The following is a 13,729-nucleotide window of genomic DNA, read 5'->3' on the forward strand; positions in this document are numbered from 1 at the left end:
ATTAAAAATTCGGTTCGGTTTGAATCAATTCAGGTCGATTCGGGTTTCGGGGTGAAGTTCAGTTATACTTTACGGATGTACGGTCAGGTGTCGATTCAGGTATTTTCGATCGGTTTTTCGGGTTCGGTATACTTTTGCTAGGTCTATTTCCAGCCCCATACAAAAAAAAAATTTAACTTAAATGTAAATCAAATAAGAGGCGCATGACCATCCCGTGCATTGCACGAGTGTCAAAACTAGTTTAAACTTCAAACCTATAATATACCTAGAATCTTTATTTTGGCATACTAGAGTCTCAAAATCCGTTTTATACTCTAACATATTAAGCCGACATATTCTCCTAACAATAGAAAGAAAAAAAATTGTTTACAAAACGTCTTGCTAAGGAAACTCAAAAGAGAGTACATAAAGAAAATGAGAAACGCTAATAATTTGTATTTTGTTACGGAGATATGAATTTAATTCTCTACCATCTTTTTCCTTTTTTTATATTATTTTACTTCTAAAATTGACAAAATATTTACATACAAAGAATCATAAATAAAACTCCATTTATGCACACGATAACAAATCAACCCGTTTTTGATTCACGGGTCAGCGAGTAGTCATTCACTTGTTCAACACCGATCATTTCCAACATCTAATTCCCAGCTACATCAACTCTAATAATTATCACCCTTAAAACCGGTTAAACAATACCATTATCAACCCGAACTAATTGATAAATAAGATGACACATTTTAGGCCTCAACTTCTCCTTCCAATAATCCCGTCCGAGCCCAACATCCTTTTCCCTCCACCTTACCTCAACCATAACCAACTCCTCCGTTAGCCTATGAACTTCCACCACCAACCCGAAATAACCTCTTATCCCCTCCATTCTCACTCCCATTCCACCCTTGACTCTCTCCATCACAACCCTCGGCGATTTTACCTCATGCGCCACTTCCTCTGCTCTTTCGACAATCTTTATCGCTTCCTCTGTCGATAAAAATGTCTCACGACAATTTTCTCCTTTATTGTCCGTAAACAACCCAGACAAATTAAACCCTGGTGAGAATGATATTAAATCAAACGCATTTAAAAATCTTGAATTCGCCTCATTCATGTCGCCACCTTCTACCTGTTTCATCAAATCATCGTCGTAAAATATCGAATGGATCTCTTTATAACCTTTCTTAAACCAAGGATCATTAATAATCTCCTCAATAGTAATCCTAGTATGAGGATTAACATCAAGCAGACGTTTCAACAAATGTTTTAACTCACCCGACATCCACCTTGGACACCTAAATTCACCTTTATAAATCATTTTATACAAGCGCATCAAATTGTTGTCGTTAAAAGGTAAATACCCTGCCGTTAAAACAAACAAAATAATCCCACATGACCAAACATCAGCTTTATCCCCAAAATACCCTTTCTTTCCCAAAATCTCGGGCGCCACGTAAGCGGGTGTCCCACATAACGTGCGCAACACCGGATTATTATTACTGTTACTGTTTTTGACCGCACTTAGGCCAAAATCGGTTATTTTGAGATCCCAATTTTCATCGAGTAAAAGATTTTCGAGCTTCAAATCACGATGGAAGACCCCACGGACGTGACAATATCCAATGGCGGAGATTAATTGTTGAAAATATCGACGGCTTAGATCTTCGCTAAAACGTCCTTTAGCAATCTTAGCAAACAATTCACCACCCTTGGCAAAATCCATTATAAAATAAACCTTAGTTTTAGTAGCTAAAACTTCGATTATACGTATAATATGCGGGTGGCGCAATCGTTGCATTATGGAAATCTCTCGTTTGACGGAGGGATTAAGACCGTCTTTCTCGACTCGGGTTTTTCTCACAGCTTTGACGGCTACGCTGTGACCCGTGCGTGTGTCACGCGCGTGGTACACTTTAGCAAAGGCGCCGTGGCCTAGGAGCCTCCCGAGTTCGTATTTACCGAGTAGGGTTCGTTTTTCAGGGGCATCGGATGTTGTTAGTGATTCGGGTTGGATTTCTGACATTGTTGGTGCATGAAATTTGGTAATAGAAGTAATTGTGTTTATGATAAAAGTTGATTTGGGTGTGAATGAAGATAGTTTTTTTTGTTGTTGCTGTTGTTGATTTGGTAGGGGCCTAGGGGGTTTCTTTTAATTAGTTGAGAAGTGAAAGACAAATCTCAAATTTGAGGATGTGATTTTAGGTATTTATACAAATTGGAGAGATTGAGTGTGTGACGTAAATTACCATCCGGAAGAATTGTTTAAACTTTAATATTATTGCCTATCGGTTGGTCTTCTGTAAGGCCGCAAGCCATTTTACACAATTATAAATAAAAACAGATTTAGAAAAATACTCTAATGTGAAGAAATTCTAAGGCTTTGTTTAAGAAACTAATCGAAAAAGGAAAAAACCGAAAAGGTAGTTATTTGAAAACTGATAAAAACCTAATCAAAACTCGAAAAGGTAATCGATAAGGTAATATTGAAAATTAGAATGATAAGATAACTGATTATATAAAAATGTGTTTGGCAAACTAGCTGAAAAGCTAGCTGATTTTGGTAAACTGACGTAAAAAGATATGATGATTATTTAATATTATAAATTAAAGAGGTAAAAATGGAAGATAAATCATTTCAGGTACCTGATTTCTTAAATGCTACATGAGGTAACATTTCATTTCAAGTAGATTATTTGGTCAAATAAGTTACTAACCAAACACATGCAAAAAAATCAAGTAGTTGAAATTTTGGTCAAATAAGCTACCTGAAATGTCTTGCCAAACAGAGACTAAATCGCACATGTACCTAGTTAAAAGAGGAAAAAGTTTAGTATTTTATACGTTAATCAGTTCTTCCCCCAATTGCCAATCAATTTTTTTGAGAGTGTAACCTTCTTCGAATCATGAACAGTTAATACACTATACCTCTTGTGGTATAGTGTTACTAGTTTTCTTGTCCGTGCGTTGCACGGATATTAAAATAATGTGTGATAAATTTCACAATAAAATAGAATATAGACAAATAGTACATCGTTCATGTCTAAGATTTTATGTATGCCGCATGACCAACAAATAATTCCCATTAACATAATATTGACATAAGAATAAAAGAGTGTTTTTTTAGGAAAATAAAACCAATATGAAGTTTATATATATGATACTTGGACTGATAGTTTTTAGAATTTGTTCATTAATACCTGTTTGTTTTTCAATTGGTCAAGGAAAACAATAATATTTTCTCTGCATAATCAACTCAATGATGCAACAAATCTCCTTCTTTCGAATAACAACCATAATTTAATCATTGCTGGATCAAATTGTAATTATGTAAAAACATTTAGAGGTAGTTAGAATGTTATATCTCCCGGTCAAACTATAGTAGTACGTTTGAATGCGAACCAAATTTCGACACAATACTACATGGCTATGACTGCTTATGATCCCCCCCCCCCCCCTTCGCTCCGGGGCGGGTCCAGGTACGAATTGAGTTACGGTGCGAACCGTACGAACTAGCTTCAACCCAGTTTTTTTTTTTTTTTTTTTTTTTTTTTTTTTTTTTTTTCAGTTACACTTTATTTCCTTACTAGTTGCACCTCTTATTCAGATACATTTTATAACACATGTAGATACACTTTTTCCACACTAAAATTCTAGATGCACTTTTACACTTTTTGAAGACTAATCTTTTGGGAGTTTTAAAACCAACTTCGAGATACATTTTATACCATTTGCAGATACATTTTATATTATTAGCGGATACACTTTGTGGAAATTGTTACAAGTTTTAACACTAACTCTCGGATACGTTTTATATTTTTTGCGGATACGTTTTATATTTTTTGCGGATACACATGACATTAAAGCCAGATACACATCTTATCAAACAACCAGATACACATGTCATTAAAGCCAGATACATATCTATCAAACCCAGATACACATGTATCCAGTAGTCATACGATGTGTATCCCGTAGTAATAATATGCGTATCCGAGCTTACCATGTGTATCCCATAGTAATGACATGCGTATCTGAGCTGCTATTTGGGTATCTACCGCTCCACTATGATCCACCACCACCAAGCACCACTGCAGCCGTTACCACCATGACCACCGCACCCTGCTCTGGACATGGGCCACAGGCTGGTCTGCGGGAGCGATGCCGCCTGCCAGTCCGTAGTCACGGCCACCTGCACGCCAAGACAAACTGTGAACATGCAGCGGTCTTTTGAAAGCCACACTCGGCGGCGTAAAAATGGTTTCGATCGGATCGCTTTAGATCGATCGGTTTCGTCTCCGTAAAGGTCTCGAAACGATGCAGAGATGATTGGAGTCGCCACCAAGCAATTGTGGGATGCTTGAAACCATTTCGAATCCACTTTATACCTAGGTCAACCAAGGCAAAAAGCGGTGTTTGACATAGGTACTAAAGATAAGGACTCGCCCCACTTTTAGCATTCTATGCCTAAAATGACTCTCGTACGCCCTTGATAAAAGCATCCACTATGCAAAGGTTCTGAGTAAGGGTGAGGGTACGTATTGGGAAGCCCTTTAATCGGACACCCAATACTGCCCACGTTAGTGGCCTCTACTGGTCGATCGTGGTTGTTTAAGTGCAAGAGTTGATAAAACGGTAAATGCATGAATGCGCATCCAAAAGTTTAACCTAACACGTGGGAATTTCCTAAGTCGGTTTGTTTATCCAGGTACCAAGAAATTGGTGTCAAAGTTGGATTTAGATTGATTTGCATGTGAAAACGGAAATTAAACATCCATTTTCCAAATTCGGGTTATGATGCTTAACACGATCCATTTGTTAGAAAAAGTGTGTTTAATGAGAAAGTGTAAAAACATAAACTTGTCAATCTAATCCGTCACATATTCGGGTTAACCGTAATCGGGATCGTCCTAGACAAGTGCTAAAACGAGGCAGAACAGTGCCAGGCAGCCCCATTGGGGCGCGAGCCTATTGGCGAGGGAAGGGGCTCTGCCCAGGTTTATAAAAGATGAAAACATGAGGCCTTGGGGCGCGAGCTATGAGCCGAACCAAGAGGCGTCTCCTGGTTGTAAAAAGGTTGTTTAAAACCATTTTTGTGATGAATGATTTGCAAGTATTGTTTGCATGACTCAGAATAATTATTATTATGTTAGTAATATTCGTTGTCGGATTTGCAAGTTTGAAAAGCATAGTTTACAAATAAAAATGTAAAATGTGTGTGCTTAACCGTTTTGCCACCGCACTCGATTTAAATCGACATGGCATATATATTAGTCAAGGATGACATATGACATGGTTAAGACAAAGATGAAATAAAATGAAATAAAAGTGAAATGAAAATGTTTGATTTGAACTAATTATGTTAAGTTTATTTCTTTGTAATTAGTCAAGTTTATCATCGTACTCGGATTAAACCGACATGGTATAAAGAACCAAGGATTATTATGAATTATGACTAATATGTTTGCAAATGTAAATAAATGAGAAAGATACTAAGTAAAATGAAAGGGGGTTAAAATACCCTTTAATTTGTAATTAACCAATAATATCATCGGGTCACAGAATAAACCGTCATGTTATAAAGAACCAAGGATGATTTTTGTAATGGTCAAAATATGTTTATCATAAAAATGAATTAAAATGGTAAATAAAATAAAAGAATTTCCTTTAAAATGTAATTAACCAATTAATATCACCGAGTCATGGATTAAACCGTCATGGTATAAGGAACCAAGGGTGATTATGATTTATGGTTAAAGTATTTGCATAAAAATGATTTGAAACATTTGAAATGGTAAAAACCGATTACAAATAAGAAATGAATTAAAGAGGAAAGACGAGAACAAACACGTTTGAGTCTGACCCGAGAACCCATAAAAGGCGCGAGCCTCTTTGCATAGCAAAGGGCTTCTGTCTCTGGCCAAAACTCGGTTTTGGCTCGTCTAACCTATATTTGAATCGTGTTATGCATTGTTCATGCATATAAACTCATTAAAACAGTAAAGACATGAAATAGAGTAAGTTGTTTACATCCTCAAACTTATGTATATTGATGTTTGCGAAGTAGACGACTTTAGAGACGGTTTTCTCGTTGTGACTAATCGCGATCAAAGAAGTTTAAAAAGGTGCCTTAAAAAGGATTTAGTTTTGAAAATATGTTGAAAATATGTTAATTAAAACATGTTGATTGATGAATTGAGTTGGTCAAATGGGTCGGTCGAATGCACGGCGACGGTACCAAACAAAATGTGTAAGGCTTGTGTTTACGATCGGTAGGTCGTAAACACGTGTCGATTTTGTGACTTAGGAAGTCGGGTCTAGAATTTTAAGAGAGAGAGGTAAAGGGGCGGACACTCGCGTGAAGATTATGGTGTGTGAAGGGTGGTATTTATAGAGAAATGTGGGATGGTAGGTCGGTTGAGTTTTCTTAGAGGCTAAGCAGACACCCTAAAGAGGCGCGAGCCACCTAGTGACTGAAAGGGGTGTACTATCCCTTTCAATTTGGACGTGGCCTTTGCTCTATCTATTATTTGGTTGGTTTGATATGTGGTATTCATATAAGATGTCGTATAACAATATGGGCATCTAATAAGATTATTTTGGTGTTACTTGGGGTAGGTACTTTGTGTGCTTGACTCGGGTTTGACCCGTGTTGAGCCGGGATTTGAATTTGGAGTCGGTTTTTGGCCCGGTGTCGGTTTTGACTCTAATTAGGGTCATTTTAATGGAAATTGCATGATAAAGACATTCATGGCATTATTTTAGAGATTTGAGATTTGGGTTGACTCGGATTGACTCAGGTTGACTCGAGTTGCAGGTTTCTGAGTTGGTTTTGGGTCCGAAGATAGTTTTGACTCTAATTAGGGTCATTTTAATGGAAATGACATGATAAAGACATTCATGGAATTATTTTTGACATTCGATATTTGGGTTGACTCAGGTTGACTCGAGTTGAGGGTTTCTGAGTCGGTTTTGGGTCCGAAGACGGTTTTAACTTTAAATAGTGTTATTTTAATGCAAATGAAGTTAGAAAACCATTTATGAAATCATTTTTCATATCCGAGTAGTGCATTAAACCGTCTCATATATAGCCAATCCCGAATATCAAAAACACGTTACAGTCCGATCATCATCGGGTGGTTTTTGGAGGGTGCAGATACAGGGTATCTACAGAGCCCCCACTTTAACGGAGGCTTGGACGGGGTGAAAGTCAAAGTATAGCCTCCAGGTCAATCGAAGATTACAACCTGAAGACCATTGCGACGTCGAGGCGACTCAAAAGGGTTTGAGCCAAGGACCTGCCGTCGGGAAGGGCGACGTCGAGGCGACTCGGGGACTTGAGTCAAGGACCTGCCATCGGGAACGTTTTAGAGTCAGTCGACTTACGATTCGGGTCGTTTAAAGTCCATTACACTACGTATAAAGGCTCGCCTGCTATAAGAAGGAGTCATACCTGAGGCATCTTCGGGATACGTCCTTGAATTATTTGCGCGCAAAGGCTCGCCAGCCGATGTTGAAGATGGTGCGTTTTGAGGCTCGCCAGCCATATGAAGGAGTCATACATGAGGCATCTTCGGGATATGTCCTTGAATTGCTTCTTGTGTGCGTGCAAAGGCTCGCCAGCTATGTTGATGGTGCGTTTTGAGGCTCGCCAGCCATGTTGAATGTCGAATGATCGACTGTGGGAAATAGCATTAAACATCGGGCTTATTTCAAGATATTGTCTGGTAATGACTTCCAACCAGGTTGACGTTGATAGGTTCGGCTAGGGAGCAACGAACTCCAGCTTGTTGGAGGTCCTAAGTGAACTCTGTGGGGATAAATCATCTAAGAAAGGCCATCTGAAAAACCATTTAGGGAGAGCGCTACATCGGGATCATGAACGACGTTGAAAGGATCTTTGAAAGACCTGTGTGAGATTCATTTAAAAATAAGCAATCGCTGGGGAGTTAGAAACTTCTCAGGATTCGCCGGGGATATGAGTTGTTGCTCGTTGGAAGGTAGCGTATGTGCGGTTGAAGCCCTTGGACTTGACGGGCCGCCGTTTGTTGGGAAGAACCCAGTACTCAGTTGGAGTGAGTTTGTCTTCTCAAGATTATCTGCATGGTTAGTAACCATGCAAATCCGCAGTCGCATAGACAAGCACGTTGAATGCAAGCATATAAGCAAGTAAGCACATAAGCATGTGAGCAGTTAACATATAAGCAACTTGCACGTAAGCATATAAGCACGTAAGCACATAAGCATGTGAGCAACTAGCATATAAGCAACTAGCATATAATATCTCACGCGAAGGGAGATAGAAGTTTTGAATGTTGTGAAGCTTGAAGGCGAGTCTTGTTACTCGTAGATCTGTGATTTGATAGATTGGAGATGTTGGAGCTGTGTCCTCCAGTTAGTGCGGATAACGTCATTGCACATACACTTGTACGGACAAGTGGGAGCTTGTTGGGGCTGGTGTCCTTAACAGTTAGTGCAAGGACTTATAAATCTCTAAAAGGATCAAAGGGTATACTTTTGTATCATAATCAGTTGGTCCACGTTTATCAATAACGGTTGGCTTGCTAGATAAGTTTGACGTTATTGTCATACAGATGGCGGTGATCAACTGGTCCCTAAAAGTCACACCTATAGGATACGTTTGAGAGATGTGACGGTATGAAAATACAGTCATGTAGATGCCAATTTTGACTAACCAGTTAGTCTGAGTTATTTGACTAATAATTAGTTAAAATGTGATGTTGAGATATTTTATTTAATACGGATTAAATAATAATGGCTAAGACGAATTAAGCGGTTAATTCGTAAAATTGAATATAAGCGTTTTATATTTAATTAAATGTATATTGAATATAATTATACAATCTTTTGTTTTGTCGGACATGTATTAATAATTCAACTAACCCGTATTATTAGTTGATGCCTTAATTTCCGATAACCGATGACAGTTTATAATGAAACCGCGTCATATACACTTAGCGAGTTATGAACCGGACCACGAGTTAAAGCTAAGAGGAAGTGGAAGCCCACTCCCCCTTGACCCACTCGGTTTGGCCGAGATTAGGAGAACAAAAGAGAGTCTCCTCTCTTGCTTAACCTAATCATTCATTTTTGCAAAATAATTAGGGTTTTGGGAATTGTCTCTCTCAAAATTCTAGATCTCTCATCTAACCAAAACTCACAAAACAATCCTCTCAATATTGTAAGGCAATTAGAGGATTCCTTCTAGCACAAGGGCATTTCTCGGACAATCTTGGGTGCATCGTTTAGGAGGAGATCTACTTTGATCTCTCATTGCCAATTTGCACTAGGACCGAAGGTTAATCCTAATCTTTATCGTTTCATTATTGTTTTTCGTTTATGACTATAAATCATGTATAAAATTTGCGTTATAATCCTATAAAGAGAGGGTTTTATACGGATATTACCCCACAAGTGGTATCAGAGCAAGGCCACGTAAATTTTTCAATGTGATTTTCATCAAACGGATTTTGAATCGGTAATTTTTTGCATAAAATCATCACGGCACAATTTTTTTTTTTTGGCTCGGCAATTTATTTTTTTTTGCTGCGTTTTTTGTTGTTTTTGTGCCTTGGGATCCGTGTCTTGTATACACGGTGATGGTTGGTTTTGTTTTGTTTTCATTTTGATCTTTGCATATTGTTTTGTAATCGATATTCATCGCAATATGTTAAAGATCTATCAAAATGATTGCATAAAATTTAGTGTGGCACAAATTTTTTGTCTCGAAAATTCTTGAAAACCGTGTGGCCTCAAGTCACGGCCTGTTTTTCTTTTTTTGCATCGTTATGCGTGCCACACAATTTTTGTTAGATCATTCGATCTCTTGTTTTCAATCGTTCTTCACATGTTGTAATTTTAACCGATAATTGTTGCAATATGTTGAAGATGTAACAATTGTAGTTTGATTTCTATACGGATTAGATTAAAATTGCAATTGTGTTTTATCAAACCGTTTTGATTTGATCTCTTGTTGCTCACGTTTTTTTTGGGCCGATTGTTTTTTTTTTTGAGCTCTCGGTTTTTAGCTCCCAATAAAAAAAAAAAAAAAAAATTTCTCTTTATGGTACTGTTCACGTACAAAGAAGATAAGAAAAAAAAAAAAATTTTTTTTTTCGGCCTTTGTTGCATAAAACGTTTTTTATGCTCTCGCTTGTTAGTGAAACGGTTCACCCACGTAAAATTAAGTTACTTTAAAACGCTTTATAGTAACGGATTATCTCGGATTAAAATTAACTTGATCAAGCGGTTTTGTCATATAATTTTAATTATCTTTGGTGGTTTGGATAAATTTAACATAATTACGGAATTATGTCACGAATAAATTTAATTTTAGTTGATGCATTTTATTTATCGTTCTTGTTTAATTTGAATGTTTTTAATTACGTATTTTTTTATTTTTACAAACGGTTGTAACTTAGTGTGGCCTTAGTAGAACGTGTTACCGTAATGATGGAACACGGTCTTGGTTGTATTTTGAGATCTCGTATCTCCTTTTATTTCTTTTAATTACAGTTTTTATTTAGAATGTAAATAGGTTTATATTTGTAAATTTTAAATTGTAATTTTGAGACGACTAAAGAAGGAGACCGGATGCTCACTCCCGCTACATGGACAAAGATGGAACATCAAGACAAGCTTTTCGGGTCCAACGGTGGATTCCAAAGTTGTATTATGTTCTTTTTACTAGGATAGGCCACACTAGGATTTTATTTACGTATTGCATTCTTTTTATTTGTGTTCGTAACGATAATATGCATCATTTTCCGCCTAAAAACCAAACCACCTAATTATTGCATGAAAACTGACAGATATAGAGGTCACGAGTTAGTTTTCTGTGACATTCTCATGTCACACGTTTTATTTAAGCCATCACCCAAATTAATTCATTCACGCAGACGCTAGTTATTCGTTCACTTAATATGAATTATAATTTAGTTGATGGGATCTTCCTCGTATAAACAAAAATTGAGAATAGTCTTTATAGGTCAAACTCCAATGAGTCCCTTCTTCGTCGGTAGGCATAATATGACCCCTTCTACGACGGGTAAGTTGGAACCGATTGACCTATTTTATCTCAACACTATGGTCACTCGTACGATCCTGTGACTATGGTGGACTATAGATAGGATTTACGGAAATCTATCGACCAAGAGTTCTTCCGGAAGAATTAGCTAAACAGTTGGCTTATCAATTTACAGAAATTGAGTCTTGGGATCACTTGTATCATTCTTGAGGGAGATCAATTATGCAAGTGCATTGAGTCTACACGTTAAAATGAATTTTAAATAGACTTAAATCACCTCGATGAGTTGCTTATTTCGTTCTGTTTTTCTTTCTTTTTTGGTGTAGATCACGAACTTTTAAACCGCTAATAACAAATGGTGGTTCTCGATAACCCAATGCCAAGTTCCACATTGGACGGTGAGTCCACGGCTTCGGATCTTCATGAATCGAGATGAATCGGTCTACTCGGCGAAGAATGATGGATCAAACTTCGAGAGGCGGGAGGCGGCATTACGGAATCTTTGCCGCCGCGACGGGAAGCTCAAATATCTATTAGAGCCCCCCGCAAACCCAGTCCCACGGCTAGAGAGTCTTTGAAATCACCAAGTTTAATGATTTCTGTATGGAAGCAGGTGCGATTAAAAACGTACTCATTTTTGCAATGGAATCCAATTTGCAGAAACGCTTCATAGCCCATGGTGCAAACAAGATTTTCACCACGCTCACCAAGGAATTCTCGAAAGCACCGAGAATCGTGACCTATGAGCATACCACTCGCTTCTTTGATGCGAGACTCCAGAAGGGCCAACCAGTTAGCCCACACATTCTCAGCATGATTAAGAATGTCGAGAAGCTGGAGACCTTTGATTGTAACATTAGCGAGAACATTGTTATCGACCGCATGCTTCATTCACTCCACGATGGGTTTTCGCAATTTAGAGCGAATTACTATATGAATGATTTGAAGAAAACCCCCCATGAACTGCACTCCCTTCTCGTACAGACCGAGAAGGACATGAAGTTCAGTGGGAGCTTGAAACAGGATGTTCTCGTTGTGACAAACAAAGGGAAAGGTAAGGGCAAAGCTCGAGCAAACCTAGCGAGAGGTAAACCGAAGTTCAAGAAGTCGGGTTCAGGTAAGAGTGGGCCTGGTGAGTCGAGCACCTAATCAGGCGCGACAAAGAGCAAGAATGAAAACATGGAATGCCATCATTGCCACAAGACTGGGCATTGGAGGCGTACATGTCCAGTTTATCATGAGGACTTAAAGGCAGGTCGTGTTAAACCTGTTGGTATGTCTTCTTCTTCTTCTACTTTTATTCATATGATTGAGATTAACCACGCAAGTTACGGAACTTGGGTACTTGATACTGGTTGTGGTTCTCATCTGTGTAATCATGTGCAGGGGCTCCGAAACATCGAACCCCTCGTAAAGGGTGAGGTGGACCTGCGTGTTGGGAATGGAGCAAGAGTGGCTGCCATCTCAAAGGGGACATATGTGATCCAGCTTCCTAGCGGATTTGAGTTGTCATTATATGACTGCTATTATGTACCTAGTCTTTCGAAAAACATTATTTCAGTTTCTGCACTTGACAAACTTGGTCTTTCATTTGTAATAGAGAATAATACTTGCATTTTCTCATTACACGATATGATTTATGGCAAGGAAGTCTCCATGAACGGAATTTATGTTTTAGATCAGACCACTGAAATATTACACGTAATGAATAAAAAGTTAAAGGTTGGTGACAAAGATCAAACGTATCTATGGCACCGCTGTATGGGACACATTAATGAGAAACGCGTAAAACGGCTCATCAAGAATGGAGCTATCTCGGCCTTTGATTTTCAATCATTTGGCACGTGTGAATCATGTCTCATCGGTAAGATGACTCGTATTTCCTTCAAAGGTGTTGGAATGCGCGCTGCTGACCTATTAGGACTCATACACACGGATGTATGTGGACCTATGTCAATCACCGCACGAGAAGGCTATAGGTATTTCATCACTTTCACGGACGATTTAAGTAGATATGGCTATGTCTACTTAATGAAGCACAAAAGTGAATCCTTTGAAAAATTCAAAGAATACGAGAATAGGTACGAACCCGTTGGGTAGAAAGATTAAAACACTACGTTCAGATCGTGGTGGCGAGTATCTTTCTCACGAGTTTGATCAACACCTTAAAGACTGTGGGATTGCCCTACAGTTAACTCCACCTGGAACACCTCAGCTGAATGGTGTGTCCGAACGGAGAAATCGAACACTACTTGATATGGTTCGATCCATGATGAGTCACACCGTGTTGTTCGACTCGTTCGGGGTTATGCTCTTACCATTTGCTCTAATACTTAACCGAAGTCCGTCTAAAGTCTGTTGACAAGACTCCATATGAACTATGGAAGGGAACGGTCCCTAACTTGTCCTTTATACGGGTTTGGGGCTGCGAGGCTTATGTCAAGTGGAGACACGAGGATAAGCTCGGCCCGCGAGCGGTCAAGACATACTTTATAGGTTATCCTAAAGGAACACTTGGTCATTACTTCTATTCGCTAACCGAACAACGTGTTTTTGTTGCGGCTAGTGCGACATTCTTAGAGAAGGAATTTCTCGAGAATGCAAAGAGTGATAGAACCTTCGAACTGTCGGAGATTCAAGAACCAAGTACCGAGCAACTATTGGAGGAACCTATTCCTTCAATCCCGGCTG

The 13,729-nt window shown here is 38.5% G+C and overlaps 1 protein-coding gene across 1 annotated transcript; it reads right to left on the minus strand.

Moving 5' to 3' along the window:
- Window positions 1-474: 474 nt before the first annotated feature.
- On the minus strand, window positions 475-2,184 carry LOC141633575 (CBL-interacting serine/threonine-protein kinase 14-like). The gene has a single exon (XM_074446019.1). The coding sequence runs from the start codon at window positions 2,015-2,017 to the stop codon at window positions 689-691; it is 1,329 nt and encodes a 442-aa protein (XP_074302120.1). The 5' UTR covers window positions 2,018-2,184; the 3' UTR covers window positions 475-688.
- Window positions 2,185-13,729: the final 11,545 nt, after the last annotated feature.

Source organism: Silene latifolia, chromosome Y, assembly GCF_048544455.1.
Source record: "Silene latifolia isolate original U9 population chromosome Y, ASM4854445v1, whole genome shotgun sequence".
Classification (NCBI taxonomy): Eukaryota; Viridiplantae; Streptophyta; class Magnoliopsida; order Caryophyllales; family Caryophyllaceae; genus Silene; species Silene latifolia.